Raw genomic sequence first — 15,902 nt, 5'->3', positions numbered from 1 at the left:
TGGCAAATCTGGTTTCTGCGTACGCGCAGTGCCCACACCTGGTGCGAGCGGACGCGCACTCGCTTATAAACATCACGTTCGCCTATACCCGCCATTTGTTTTCCCGAGTAGATGCTTCTCTACGTATCCGTTTAGTCTATGCACCTAAGCCTGACGCGAATCTACAGCTGTCGTGCCTAGCGTTCTACACTTTTAAAAATGCCCATGCACCAGCTTTCCCGCATAGACCTCGGAATGTGAATGGTTGCCATTTTGCGGAGAGAGAGCGGTAAGGAATGAATCTGGAGATATACGGAGACATGGAAATAAAGCCTACAATGTGACACCGAGGGTGACGCGAGCATTGGAAGTGCCATACTCTATTCCAGATACTCCATTCTGACTACACGGGAACAAAATAAGGGAGAGGAGGATATGGGAGTGCTCGGGGACGTCGAAGCGCGAGCTCTAGACGCCAAGGCTGACTGCCTTTGTCTCTATTCACTGTTCGAACCAAGAAAGTTCGAATACCCTAGGACCCGAGATGACGATGACGTCTTGGGGGGATTGGCGCGGGCGTTGTCTTGTAGGTGATATTCGGCGTGGCCGGCACTCACCGCCTCCGTTGCTGTAGACGAGGTAGGGGAACCTCCAGACGTTTCCCAGGCCGACCGAGTATCCGAGCAGGGAGAGGATGAAGTCGAAGCGGCCCGTCCAGGTGCCCCGCTCCGCGTAGCCGCCTTCCGAACCACGCTCTTCGTCCTCCCCTCCCTGCGGGGACAGCGGCACCTGGGAGCTGACCCTCGGGAACTCCTGCTCCCGATCATTCTGCGAGAGGAAAAGAAGGACTTATAGACGCGGACTCAGAAAGCACCTCGGTGTGCGTTTTGTGTTAAATCTGTCAGAATGTGAGTATGAGCAGGGCAACTCCTGTTCCCGTTCATCCTGCAGCCAGAGTAACAGGCAAGGGACTTAGAGACGCGTACTCAGGAAACGCCTCGAAGGGAGTTTTGTTTTAAATATTGCTACTCAGTAAGTGCTTATGAGCTGACCCTCGGGAACTTCTGTTCTGCGGTTATTCTGCGAGAGTAGGAGAAAAGGGACCTATAGACGCGGACTCAGAAAACACCTTGGGGTGCGTTTTCTTTTAAATATTGCTATACTCTGAATGTGCTTATGAGCTAATCCTCGGGAACTCCTGCTGCCGATGATTCTGATGCAAGACTAACCTTGCTTGAGGGAGTTTTGTACTAAATATTACTACATAAAAGGTGCTAATGAGCCGACCCTTATGGACGCAGATGCAAAAACGCCTTGGCCTGAGGGAGTTTTTTTACTAAATAATATTACATAGAATGTGCTTATGAGCCGAGCCTAGGTAACTACTGCTCCCTGTCATTATATGAGAGTATTAAGCCAGGGTCACACTGGTTATACGTTATTCAAAAACAGTCTGCAAAACGAGTCACGGCAATATCCGTGGTTCGAATGCTGCGCGCCAAGTTTTCTCCTTGAACTCATTGCTACGCGGCATTCGAAGCGCGGACCTCGCGGTGACCCGCGTTCGAATCTGTATGCCGACTGCCTTTTGTATCATGTATAAGCAATGTAACCCCGGCTGAAGAGGCATCTATAAACGGGACTCCGAAAACACCTTAGAAGTATAGTTTTGTTTTAAATATTACTACTTAAAATTTTACTACTCTATAAAACTATTACTACTACTACTCAATAAAATGATTACTACTACTACTCTACCTGTTACTACTCTCTACAATCTTACTACACTTTTACTAGTTCGACTAATTATTACTACTCTCTTATAAAATATCCATTTAAACGTTAGTACGCAGAATGCGTTTATGGGCTGACCCTTGGACATTTTCGCTCCCGATCCTACTGGAGGAGCAATAAGGGAGTTTCGACGGGGCTCAGAGAACACCTGGGAGTAGTTTTGTTACACTTTCGCCCCCTTTAAATATTGCTACGTAGAATACGTTTCTCAGCTGAGCCTCGGAAATGGTTCCTTTTGGTTGTTCTACAAGAGTAATGCCGGAGATTATAGACGGGACTCAGAAAACACTATATGAGGGCTTGGAGCTTGCAGCCTTAAAATAGAAAATATGAAGTGGGCGATCTTTGAGGTCTGGACGTTTGTTTAAAATTGTATGGTACTCTCTTTCCTTTTTTAGATATTATTAACGCCTAATGCATTAATGAGCTGGTCTTGCCGTGCGCCACAGTAACTAACAAAAATACGGGTTGCGGCTCTCTCTATAGATGTAGCTTGGAAGTTACGCACAGAACACTTTGTGCGTGTATAGCCTGTTGAACAAGTTTGAAATCACCCAAAACAAAACAAAAAAAAATATTTCACATGAAAGAGGTCTAAAACTCCGAGGTGAAAAAAACAACCAAAAAACACAAACCTGACAGTGTAAAAGCACCAAACACACACACACGCACGTGTACACACACATACACACGTACACGTACACGTACACGTATACACACACACGCACACACACACACACACACACACACACACACGCACACACACACACACACACCATATTCTGCGTCTTAACGTTATGCGAAAAATATTGCAATATTTTATTTTTCATTAGTCTACAAAGATGGAAATGGAGGCAGATATACAGACCGGTCTGGGATTCGTAATTAAAGAGAAGTTAAAAGAGCCATGAAAAAAGTTGTATTGGAAATTGCTGGGCAAATGGGTTGCATACGTGAGACGTTCTAGCATCACGTGACATCAGGTCACATGATGTCAATTCCCCCTAAATTTAGGGGGGAAACTGAATTAATGTACACGTCACGGGACGGTATTTATTCCCCTAAATTTAGCGGAGAAATCGACGTCACGTGACCTAAAGTCACGTGACCTATCAACTGATTCAACTTCCCCGCTAAATTCACCGGAGAAACAAAATTGGTGTGTAGGTGTGTGACATCCCATAATTCAATACTGCGCGCGTTGTTAATAGGGAGTTGTAGTAGATCGTTTTTCTCCTTCGCTACGGTATCCACGAAGAAAACGCCGCAGCTGCGCATGCGCGTCGCCAGCCGTCTCTGCATAGTTCAAGGTCTTGTGGTGGATTACGGAGCGCTATCCGGGTGCTTAGCGGGCGGCGGGAACGGTCTACTACAATCCCCTATTAGAGAGTTTTAGGGAACCGGAACAAAATACGATCGATAAACAAAAACGATCGATACCTTGGATCGGGCGTGTGGACCGATCGTGTGCCCTGAAACGGCTTTGGGGGAACCGTATTTGCAGACGATAGCAGACGATCGGTACAGGTCGCGCCCCCTGGCAACGGAAACCTGCATCCGCCTCATCGAGAAAAGACAAATTTGCGTTTGTTTGTACAAATCGCAGAAACTTAAGTAAATAGAGATCGCACCCTAAATATATAGAGAACCAAAAAATAGTATACCTACTTGTAGTTCGTCTCGTTTTTTTACTGGAATGAATGCGCTTCCGTAATACAAAAACTGGCGCACCACGGCGTGTCGCCCCTAGCACGGCGAAGTTCTAAAATGTTCGTCTGCTAAAGAAGCAGACGAGCTTTCCGGCAACAATGGCGCTCGATCTTTCTGACCATGACTTGGAGTTGGCTCTATTCAGCGAAAGCAATTTAGAAAAAGTGATTTTGTACGACTGTCTGCGCACTAAATGTGGCGTGAGTCTCTTTTGAACTTCCCGCTTTCTATAAGCGAGGCACGCACGCGCGTGCCGTGGGGCCCTGACTTGTGCAGGGGCACGAGGAAATAATCATTCTTTTTGGTTTGCCGTGACACGGAGTCAGTCGCATTTCTTTCGGGTGCCACCGAGCACCGATACACTAAGAGAAGGCGCTTGTTGGCGGCAAGGCATAGGACGTTCAACTTGGCGTAGCTTTTGAGTAAACAAAAAAGTTGTGATACCAGGAATGATGTGCGGATACCACGAATGACGTGCCAGCGTATTTTGGTTTTTTTTTTCTTTCAGTTTACCAGATTTATATACTTGGGGAATAAAATAATGCCTCGACCGTACATGGTAACCTGTTTTCAAATAAATCATGCGTTCTCAGCGGGCAAACTTCGGTGTTTTACATCAACAAATATGATGTTTACACCAACCACGTCCTGATATGCTGAAACGTTGCCGAAAGCAAACTCGATTTGGCACAAGAACACGCTCGCGCGCGCTTATCATCAACATTCGAAGTCGTCTGCTAGCGATCCTGTCTTTTTCCCTCGAGGCCCAATGCAGGATCGAGTATTAAGAAAGCAATGGACAAATAAAACTAGAAATATTAAATCTCGAAGAAAATACAAAAATAACCAAAATATACTCACTTTCTCAAGTTGATGCGGTCATTTTTCTTGTACAAAGCTAATTCAATACAATTTTCAATTCAATTTTCAATTTAATTCAATTTGTATTTTAAGATCAAGTCATACAAAATAAAGAGCTGGCCCACAAAAGCAGCATTCTGTTTGTATGTGGGGCCAGGCGACCAACTACAATACATGTTGTTACAAAAAAAAGAAAACACTCCGCAGCACAAAAAAAAAAAAAAAAAAATGAAAGGAACACAAAATTAGCGGCACAAATAAATACAAAAAGGAACACTTTAGAGCATGAAATATAGGTGTTTATAGCCAAGTCTACTCACGCAACCATGAAATAAAAGTACGAAATATCTCCAACGGTTAGGCTACGATATCTACAGCTCAAATGCTTGACACCAATTCCTTAATTTCTTTTTTAGTACCCTAGTGGATTCTATATTCATAAGGGACTCTGGGAATTCGTTACTTTCCATACAGTGTGTATATTCCTGAAATGACGTATCTTTCAGTACGTCTTAAATCTCTATTTTTATTTACGAGGAGGTCAATCCGTTCCTTCGCTCCTTGCAACGATAAGTTCTTTTTCAACGCTGCGTCATTCCAAAGTGCTGGAGCGAAAAAGGAGTAGCGCCTAGCAGCTCCTGAAGTAGAAAGTTGTTGTCTACTACTTTAAATCGCTTGCGAGGAGGAGGCGGAGGGACGGAGGTAGATGCGGCGCTCATGTTGCTCTCTTACGGTACAGGTAGCAGACGATCACGGTCGTACGCCCGCGTACCGATCGTTGCGCCGTGTACGGTACGACCACGAAGAAAATATAAAGGAAAACCTGTAACCTTACTGCTGTGCACTTATTAAAACTATCACCAAATATTCAAAGGGCTCGTTTTATGGGATATATGTGATTAGCATTTGTACAGAAATTTTTAATTCATGCAACATTTTTAAACTAAAATGTGTCCAGAGCCTTGATGCAGAAGGCTGTTGCACACTCTGGTGCCACTACAGATAATCCTGTCATAACAGCAGCTGTAAAAAACGGGTGATAAGTGCTCAAAATGCACATCCAATGTTTGTATTAAAAAAAAAAAAAAAAAAACTTATAACTTGTAAAAAAAAAAAAAAAAAAAAAAAACCAGTTGTCCCGGGCCGGCGGGATTCGAACTCTCCACTACCGGTCCTCTACGAGCTCAAGAAATCGGCGCTCCAATCCACTGAGCTACCGAGCAGACGAGTTTTGCCTGCACTAAACACCAATATCTTTCTATTGAAAAAGTCCTATTGCGTTTTGTTCTTTATTCTTTTTCTTTTTTGCTGACTCAAACTTTATGGACTTGCTGTCACACATGGCGCTCCTGCCAGGCACTGCCACGATTTATTTTATTCATGTTTGGAGCCACGACACGCTCTCCCCGCCAGCGAAATAGCCGTTTTGCTAACGAAGCGAGACTGTCCATGTCGGCCATTGGTCGTGCCGGTCGTGCCTTACGGTTCGACCAGCGCATTACGGTAAGATCGCAGAAGACAGGCGCATGCGCAGTTCGTACCGGAGGGCCCATCGTACGTATCGGATGTGCAAAAACGGTTCCCTAAAACTCTCTATTGTTTTGCGGCACAGGCCACGGCTTTACGAAATGCGGCTTCACGAAATCCGGAGCAACTAAACAAATAACGGTTCACGTTAAACATAATAAAATGAGAACCTACAATTTGAGACGCTCTGAAACATACGCAAGGAATATCAACATTCGAAATCTACTAGACGATGTATTATTAACACGGATTGAACAGAAGTGCCCCCATTATGATTACACGTAATTATGATTACAGGATTTCACCACATTTTATTGCAGAGGGCGTAATAGGTTAGATATATTTATTTTAACGTAAAACCTTATTTGGATAGTTGTTCAGCATTTCGTGACGCCTGATCAGTTAAGCCTGATAAAGGTGGCCGCTATGCTCGATGCTGATTGGTTAACGGGTGAGGTCACGTGACCAGAGGGGCGGGCGACGAGGAGCTCAAAAATCTTTGGGCACTGAGGGAGAGGAGCTCGAGACTATGGAAGGCTCTGGAAGGTCGCCAGTTTTATCAGTTTTACCCCGGGATTAAATTGTGTGGTCCTTGGATTAAATTGTATGGCGCTTGGATTAAATTGAGTGACCCCAGGATTAAATTGGTCGTCGCTTGGATTAAAATGATCGGGAAAACCTGTAGATACGAATGGCAGGACGTCTAGCGCTCTTGGATGACCGCGCTTTAGCACGCGATTTTTGCGCCTTCCATCGTACGTTGGCTATTAGCGAAGATAGAAGGAAGCTCGTGCCGGATGCGGGCAACTGATTGACCCTCCTGTCGTTCTCAACTTGTCAGTGAATATAGTCGACCCTAGTCAAGTGCTATCGCGTGAATGAGTCTTTAGAGGAGAATAGATTTTATACGAATTTAAGTGCAAACCCCTTTTGATGTTCATATGTCGGTTTGTAACCAAGGGGGCCGCCATTGGCCGGTGCAAAGAGACCACGTGATCCACAGCACCCTCCGTTCTCCGGGAGAGAAGCTTCTCTGGAATGTCGCAATGATGTCGCCGCCGTGGCGCAAGCAGTTGTCGGACAAAGAACGTCTCAAGTGTATATGTAAGAACACCAACGCGACGTAACAGCGACTTGCCGAGGAGACTGCGGAACAACGTGATATGGGTTTGCGTAAAGCTCGAGAGGCAAGAAGCAACCAGAAAACTAGTGAAATGTGTCGAAAAACGGAAACTTTAGCTGCAAGGCAAGCGGGACTCCAAGCAGGCAAACATGTCTCACGAAAAAAACGAGGAGAGGCAACTTCGGCTAGAGCGAGAGCGGGCACCTAGCAGGCGAGTCGAGCATCAGGAAACAGAACGGCGCAACGACGAGCGAAACGTACACTGCGCGACATTGTTAGCGCGAACACGAAATTGGCTCTTTTTGACTTTATTCATTGACAGTATTGACGAGCACTAAATTTTACCGCTAAAGTTAATGTCCTGAACGACGGCCATCCGCCGCACTATAGAGGTTATCATGGTAGCTGTTCTAAATTTCTAGAAAGAGAATTGGAAAAACTGCCGATCGCTGGTTTGTGCTGACAGTGTCGCGACATGTATACTGATTGGTCAAGAAGTACTTCGGAGAGCAATTACTGAACGACTCGTTCGGCGTGGCGTGCAGCGTGTGCGACCACCCATGGTTTTAGTCGGACGTGAGCGCAGTGATGGACCGCCTCGCGGGACTGCTTTCAGTGGCGATCACCGACGGGACGGTACACGGGTTCGTGGCAGCGTGCAAGACGAGTCTGAACGTCGGTCGAATTGCCCGTTTGTCCCGCAGGAACGCGGTACAAGGCGGTGCAAAATGTTATCACATTTCAACGACAATCTGAGCAATGATTGTGGCAACGATCGTTTTTACAGAACTGAATTGTTGGTTGTCAGATGGTGGATGGTTTTATTTTATCATTCTTACTTAGTACCCTGTCACATGAGATTGCCGAAACATTAAGTACCTCAATTTTGTATTAACGTTTTGCCACCAAGCATTCAAGAACAAATGCGTAGTCTTTTGAAGTCTACAATCCTTACTTGCGGTATCCTCCTTGGAGGATATGGGAAGTAAAAATTGTAGAAGTCGAAAGACTCTGGATTTATAGTGTTGTTTTGAAAGTATTGAGCGGCCCAATTTGGTTCGTATATTAAAGAGACAATATGTCTGCTATGTTGTTTTCGTTTACTTCTTTCGTTATTTTTATTACTCGATCCTTAAAAATCTATAACTGAAAGCGCAGCAGAAGTTTGAATTAAACCGAAGTGAATGATTTGTTAGAAAACATCGCGAATATGAAGCAAAAGTTTTCAATCTTATGGAGTTCTCTTTGTATTTTTTTATTAGTAAAAAAACAGTATGTAATAAAAAACGCCTATTTATTCTCATCATTGTTCCGCATTGAAATGTATTTTTTTTGCGTCTCTTTAACTAGGTAAAACTTTACACTGATATGGAACATCCCATAGCAAAATGTCCTATGGTCGTCTATAGGAAATGTTTTGTATGGTCGGCTTTAGCTATTTGGCCCAATGGGCTAAAGGCTTTTATACGGCTGTTTTTAGCATATTTCTGGTTGTCTTTATAGGTCTTTTTAGCTTTGTCTATGGCCCCATCACTGTCCAGCCATAGCGCTCTTTATCTTTTCTAATGGCTGGCTTCTATAGCCACCATGCCACAGCTGCCTATAACTTTTCGTTTGGTGTCTAGCCACTTATATGGTCTGCTAAAGAAGGCTATGAATCTTTTTAGCCAGCACACTCTAAAACAATTTTTCTTTTCAAGTTTGCCCTGACTTTTGAACGCTACATGGTAGATAGACATACGTCACTGAGCACACAAATACACAGAACACAAGCAACGCAGCGACACCAGACCCCCGCCCCTCTCTACGTACGGTAAGTTCGCATTATCTCTATATATGGCAGTCTTATTTTTGAATCCGACTTGGCCGATGACTGCCGTTATTTATCGCATAAACACGGAGACGCGGAGCAAATATTGCTCATACTTCATACATAATTTGAACTGTCTGTTGGAATAGCCCGCACCTCTTAATTCAACACCCTGAAAAAAGCAAAAGTAGGTCATTAGGCTAATTAACCGAAATTTAATAATTATATTTTGAATAAGCTTGATGAATCATGTTGACAATGCAGTGATGAAATGCAGTACACTGGTGCTGAAGATTGCAATCAAGTTGTTGCTTTATTGCAGCTGTTTTCGGTGTCAGAGTAATCTATTTTCGCTTTTGGGGTAAATAATTTTAATTCTTCACAAATATTTCAATGTATTCTTTGAACAAACAGTATTACTGGTTTTCATGACTCGTTGCAACAGCAGAGAGCAAATTCTTGGGTTATGCTTTGTCAACGGTATTACAGAAATTTAGTATTGCTTTAATTTTCTAACCTGGAGCGTTTTTCCTATAAAAAGTAAGGGCCGGTAGTGATTTTCTATAGGTGTGTAAAAAGTTTTTTGGTTCATAGTCTTTAGACAGGAGGCCATAAATTTTTCTATAGACGGGTAAAGGCAATTTATTGGTTCCCGGACTTTAGACTCGGAGCGATAGAATTTCCTATGGGCGGGTAAAGAATATTTATTGGTTTCCAATCTTTAGACACTGGGCCAAATAATTTTCTATAGGCAAGTAAAACAATTTTATTAATTTCCAGTCCTTTAAACTCGATCTATAAAATTTCCTATAAGCGGATATTGAAAATTTATTGGTTCCCAGTCTTGAGACACAGGTCCATAGATTTTTCTAGATTTTTCTATAGCTGGCTGTAGCTGTATTTATGGGTTTCTATAGCCGACCATAGAAGGCCATTTTCCCCAGACGACCATAGACCATTTTCGTATGGGATGTTTGTAAAGTGCATGCGTGGTATTAATTCTAAGCTTACTCAGGAACACAACGTCCAGAAACTTGGGCATATTTTGTACCTATCCAGGTGCAAATTTTCCCCTCATTTCCCTCCCCCTCACTCAGACCACAACGTCATCCAAATCGAAATAAATATTTATAATAATAATTACTTAACAGTTATATACTTGTTGCATAGTGAGACCCATGTGTGCGTTTTAGTAGACCCATACTGTGAGAGTGACTATAGGAAAAAGATTATACTCTAAAAAAATGATATACTACTTATAATGCAATTAAATGCAAAGGGGCAAGCGAGCTGGACAATAATGATGAAAATAATCCCTGGAGAAGGGGAACAAGAGGGACAAGGGACAAACATAAATCTCCAAACACAGCTAGGTGACTGGTGAGCGACCGAAAAAATCCGCCTGGTCCGGGTATCGAACCCGGACTAGGCGTTTTATTGGTTACTGCATCTTTTTTTCTGTAAGTACTGCGGATAGTCAATTACAGCGTGATTAACGAACATGAAGTTGAGAATGATATGACCACAAACCTAGATGCCTGAAGGCTTTTAGAAAGCACAAAAAACGTCTATCGCAAAAAAAAAAAAAAAAACGAATAAAAAAAAACAAAAAAGAAAAACGAGAAAAACAGATGAACCATAGGTTTAAAATTTTGAAGATTTTCAGTCACAGTATTCTACCATTCATCTACCAAGCTTTGCTTATACTTATATTTTACCACTTCTTTGGATGCAAACGGGGATTGGTGTGGCAATAGATGACATCATCTGGGGGCTTGATGTCGGCCATGCAAGGTTTCCGTCTTATAAAAATGTGAAGAGCCCGGAGGGTTTTATCTTGTGCGCTTCAGCCCTATACGCTGGAAACCTTTCATTCTTTCACTTTCTTTTTTGTTCATTTCCAAATTCAGCTGGACGAGTTTATGGAGACACTTCCGGTCAAAGCGCGTGGTGCTAGACCTTGTGCTGCATGCACAATGGGCAATTCAGATATTCTCACGACGGCTTTCGCAATAGAGCCCTTTCGAAAGTGGCACGCTGATTGTTAGAAGGTTCACCCTGAAATATTTCACACCGTTAAGGATGTAAAACAATATTTCGAGTACTTACATTAATGCTTAACCTTTTCTACTTCTTTATTTTGACTAATACGTTCTTTGTAACTATAAAATAGGATGCTGTTGCATAGTAGGCTCTTAATTTCTAAAGGACATAAAAAGGGTGTTAAAAAAGGTGCCGTTGTTACTGTTCTTTGAAGCTTCAGAAGAGGGTCTTTTAGAAACTATATCAAATAATTTTCGTCTCTGCAAATTATTTCTTTTTGTATTAGAGATTTATTTATTGAACTCCGTGATATGCTTTATATGAAATATTGACGAGAATGAATGAATACATTTACAAACATGATGATTTCGGAGTTGAGTGCCTCCGAAATTTTGATGTTTACAAGTATGTTGATATGTCCTTGTACCTTTCACTTGTCGAGTATACGTATAGGGCGATGGAGAAGTTATCAGGGGTCGTTATTCTGGTATTGTGGGTACTCCATTGCACGTGGCAGCAATGTGTGTTGTCTGCGGTGCTCGTAAACTTTCTGTTCACAATATATATATATGAAATGCCGCTAAAATATCCTCTACCACACTTGTAGGGTGTTTGGGGGCGCCCTAAGATATTGAGGAACGCTCTTAGGGTGCGAATCTTAGAATGAGCTTATTTACACCAATATGGGGTAGTTTTTGTGTTCGTAGAGGCTCACACTGAACAACAGCGTAAGGGAGCACACCGTGCAACAAGCAAGCACTAAAACTTTAAATGCCATCAATTAAGCAGAAATGGTTGCGGTTAGACGACATATATTTTGGATCACGAGGAGTTTCTAGTCGCTCTAACACCCACGAAGTTGATAGGTCGTTGCACGAGCTAGGAGGTTTGCTCCTTGTTAATCACTTTTTGAAAACTACCAACTATACTCGTTTCCACCTCAAGAATCGTAGTAAAAAAAGTTCGGCTCTTCGCGCTACATTACTAAATTGCCCTTTTATGTAGATATTTAAGACATATGTACAGGGTGTCACAAAAGAAAATTTACACGGTCCTTTTTACCGCAAGAATAAACTAGGCATCGCCGAACGCTCATTCTGCTCCCAGAGGTAGTGCTAGAGGTCACAACCAGAGGCCAAAGTTTCAGCCCGATTCAATAACTTAATCAAAAGTTATAACCGATTTTCTGAAAATTTCAATGGGAAAATGGCGGCCGATGAAGTTTTCGAACACATGGGGCTCCATGGCACCAGAAACCGAAAACGAGCAAAAATGGGCTCAGTTTTTCAATTGAAATTTCGAAAAAATCACTTATAACTTTTGATTAAATTATCGGATCGGGCTGAAACTTTGGCATCTGGTTGTGACCTCTAGCTCTACCTTTGCGCGGAGAATGAGCGTTCGGCGATGCTTAGTTTATTTTTGCGGTAAAAAAGACCGTGTAAATTTTCTTTTGTGACACCCTGTAGGTGCATTTTATATTATATATGTGCTACCTTATCAGGACGTACACGCTTCAAACATCAAAAGCATCGCTTCTTCCTCTGACAACCAGAATTTGCAAGAACTACTTCGCGAGGCGTATGAACAATGCGCAAAACTTCCTTTTTTTCACGTAGAAACGCGCGTAGACGTTATTGGGTGGGAATGCGGTATGGTTAGGTGAATTAGCCGGAACAGTTAACTATTATTAATAATCAAACAGGCAAGGGTGACGCGTGCAACAAAAATGATGCGGACATGTAATGTGCTATGCCCGTACTGTATCAGACACCGATGACATGTAGACGCTTCTAGATCCGACAAATGGGTCGATATATGAATGGCAGTGCGAGCGGGCATAAGCTATATACTTTGTTTCACCTAAGTCCATACACAGGCAACGCTATGGGCTGATGGAACCAATCAGACAGCGTGAAAAGCTAACCATTGCGGTTTTCGTCATGTTTCTGTAGGTTAACCAATCATAAACGGAAAGGGCTAGGGACCCGCGCTTTTGACGCGGCTTGATCGCTCCCATTACCTGGCGGCGTTGGCTACGTTTGGGCTTATAAACGATGCACATCAAGAGGGCTGCCCTCTTCAAATTATTTGGCCACCCACTGTGATAGATGATTTTATGTAATCAAGGTAGGAAAATCAAAATATTCTAGGTAAATATTAAAGCGAAACAGCAAGGTTTTTGAAGGTTTGAATATAAGGGCACAGGGAGAACAACAGGAGTTGCAAGGGTGTGCCTTCATTACACATTTCTCACCAAGAATTTGATTTCATCTTGTCAGCGCCCTAGAAACAAAAAGGATACGAACAATAGCAATAATCGTCTTCTGCGAGCTGCCATCTTTGTCTACAGGGCTGTTGAACGGGTTCTGAGGATGCGCAGTGACTCGATATTTGCAGCTGAGCGATAAGTGCTGGAAAGGTGGATTTCCAAGTCACTTAGCGAAGGCAAGTGCGGGACGCAGGCTGGACGCGAGTGCTTTGTCAGTGTTTGGCTGGGGTCGTGTTCCCAATGATTAATTGATTGATTGATTGATTGAGACCCAGCTGAACGCGGACGCAGCACTCCTGCCCAGTCTGTGTCCCGAGATGGCTCCGGTAGGTTACTGAGGAAATTCAGCAACGCCTTTGGTATATCGAATAGGTGTTGACTCTTTAAAGACCCTAGCAACGACCCCCCTTCCTTTGAATACCAAACCCTACAACAAAATGTGAGTGTGAAAACAAAACAAAACAACAACTTAAAGACGAGAGCTGTGCTTTGACGTGTTGTGTTTGTCAGAAGCAGCAAAGTTAGTATTTTTTTTAACACAATAAATTTTCAAGGACTGGGATCCCAAAGGAATGCGTGACGCGACTTCACAAAAAACCATCACGCCATAACAAAATCACGGAAAACCGTCGCATGCCCACCGAAATTAGCGGGCACACGTCCCGCCAAATTCAGTTGACGATGTTCACGTGACGTCTTCAGCGTGACTGCCGTCACGTGACATTTAGATATGACACCGCGAAGTTGCGTGACGTCATGACGTGACACCGTGACGCCGTGCCACATCGTGTGCATGTCACGGTAATCCAACGCAGCTCAAAACATGGTTCACATTTTGAGTCTGCCGAGTTTATCTTTACGTATATGATTAAGAGAGTGTTTTTGGGGCCCCCATATTGCGGAATTCTCGGGAGCCTTACATTCCAAAATTTAGAACGCATGGCATATGCGCGTTTTTTGTGCAAAGGCTATAGCGTTTTGCACGCTGGAAACAGTCAGGGCAATGAAGTATGGTTCAATAGGTAGCGCCACCTTATGAGGAATTTTCGCAGCTATGAGACGGCCCGCCGCCGCAGTCATTAGACCCGGCCTCCGTCTGAGTGCCTTGCCGAACTGCAACGAAGTGCTCGTGCCCGATTATTCGCCAGCATGACCCTGCCAATGTTGCCTTTTTTGGCCGCACGCCGCGCTGACTAGCAGCCAACCGAGGCGCCCCATAGTGCCGCGTGCGTGGCGAAAGGTCAAACTGCTCCTGATAACCGGATACTACCCGATAATGTTAGGTAATGTTGATTGCAAAATGATCGCTTTCATGCGAACACGGCGGCTTTGGTCCGTTATTTTCAGGATAGTTGGGCCCAACCAGACGTGCAGTATTTAAGGAAGGTCGTTTTAAACGAATGTTTACGTGGCAAGAAACATACTTGAGTATTGTGCTGATGGTAATGGTCAAGTGGCCATGGTAAAAATAGACACAGAAGAAGCTTTTGATTGCGTGCGACACATTATTCTACTATAAAGTTTGTCATAGATCAGCCTAGGACAACCTATAATAGATGGATGGCCTACGCATTCCACTAAGCTAATTATAAACAACGCTTTGTAACGCAATATTCCCGCCGATTCATTAGTACGGGAAGTGTGCCCACTCTCAACTTTATTATTTGCGCTGAATCTAGAACCATTCTGATTGAGCCTAAAAAAATTAATCAATTGCAAGGGTACAGGTTTAAAGAAACGAAAAGTAAATTGCTGGCGCACGCCTATGATGTGCCTATTCTTTATCTCGACAAGTGTCGTTAGGCGCTGGAGCCGACTGAAGGTTTTTGCGATACAAATGGAGCAGCTGTGAACAAGAACAAATGTTTCGGCTTTTGGCATGGGTTGTGGCCCACGACGCGTTCGTCTTTCAAGGGAATCGGTTGGACCTGCATACCAGTCGAGTACCTCGGCACGTCACCAAGCTATTACTGCAACAGACGGGCGTACTGGTTGGAGGTTGCTGCTGAACAGGGCAGGCGTGCTTCGGTTTGGAAGCACAGCGATCTGTCCATATTTGCCCGAGCAACAGTGTGTAGCGTTCCTTACAGCAAAGCTGTGGTATGCATTGCAAGTACTTTATTGTGACCGCATGAGTGTGCCGAAGTTCCATCGCGTTTCTGCAACGTTCATTCGGTGTTCTAGTTGGGAGCGTACGTGTCGAGATAACCTCTTTCGTCGTGTCTGCCGGGGTGGGCTCGGCCTCTAGCATTTCTTTGTAAGGTGACATGTCTCACGTTTTATGTTTCTACGCGATCAAAAACATTGACTTATACGTTCGCTCGTTCAAACGAGACTGCCCTATAATGTTCCTAATGTTTGGTTACCTTGTGTTACCGCAGTAAAACAAGAGTGGTAGGTACTCCGAAGGAGGTCGTAGACTCTGTCCATTTTCTAACCGCACGGTCTTCCCGCGAGTACTTTAAGGTGTGAGCGCACTCTTGCACGACCTTGCTGAAAGCTTTTTTTTCCCATCTGGTTGCAAAAGTTTGTATCGGCAAGGTCAAGGTGTACCACCTTTCGCGCGTAGAAAGGGCGCGTAAAAAGACTATGTCGTGTACACGTCGTCCTTGAGGTCGTCCTAGAGGTGGTCCTAGACTTCATTCTTGACGTCGTCCTCGATCTGTGCACGGCATATTACAACCATTTCGTCACCGAACCATTTCCTTTCTTAACTGTTTTCACCAACGATGCCCTTGTAAAGCTACCGCATTTAATCGCGTTTGGTCGAATGAACGTGCGTG

At 43.7% G+C, this 15,902-nt stretch overlaps 1 protein-coding gene across 1 annotated transcript in view; it reads right to left on the bottom strand.

Annotated features, from left to right (window-relative positions):
* LOC8042739 (sodium- and chloride-dependent glycine transporter 1) overlaps positions 1–15,902 on the bottom strand; it is a 134,787-nt gene that overhangs the window by 41,741 nt on the left and 77,144 nt on the right. Inside the window, exon 2 of the mRNA XM_042286579.1 lies at positions 597–807. Coding sequence (XP_042142513.1) covers positions 597–807 — 211 coding nt within the window. The remainder of the gene's footprint in view (positions 1–596; positions 808–15,902) is intronic.

The sequence above is a fragment of the Ixodes scapularis genome, unplaced genomic scaffold, assembly GCF_016920785.2.
Source record: "Ixodes scapularis isolate PalLabHiFi unplaced genomic scaffold, ASM1692078v2 PGA_scaffold7__128_contigs__length_106722199, whole genome shotgun sequence".
NCBI lineage: Eukaryota > Metazoa > Arthropoda > Arachnida > Ixodida > Ixodidae > Ixodes > Ixodes scapularis.
Note: the sequence above shows the minus strand (reverse complement) of the source record. Positions and strands in the feature narration are given on the sequence as shown.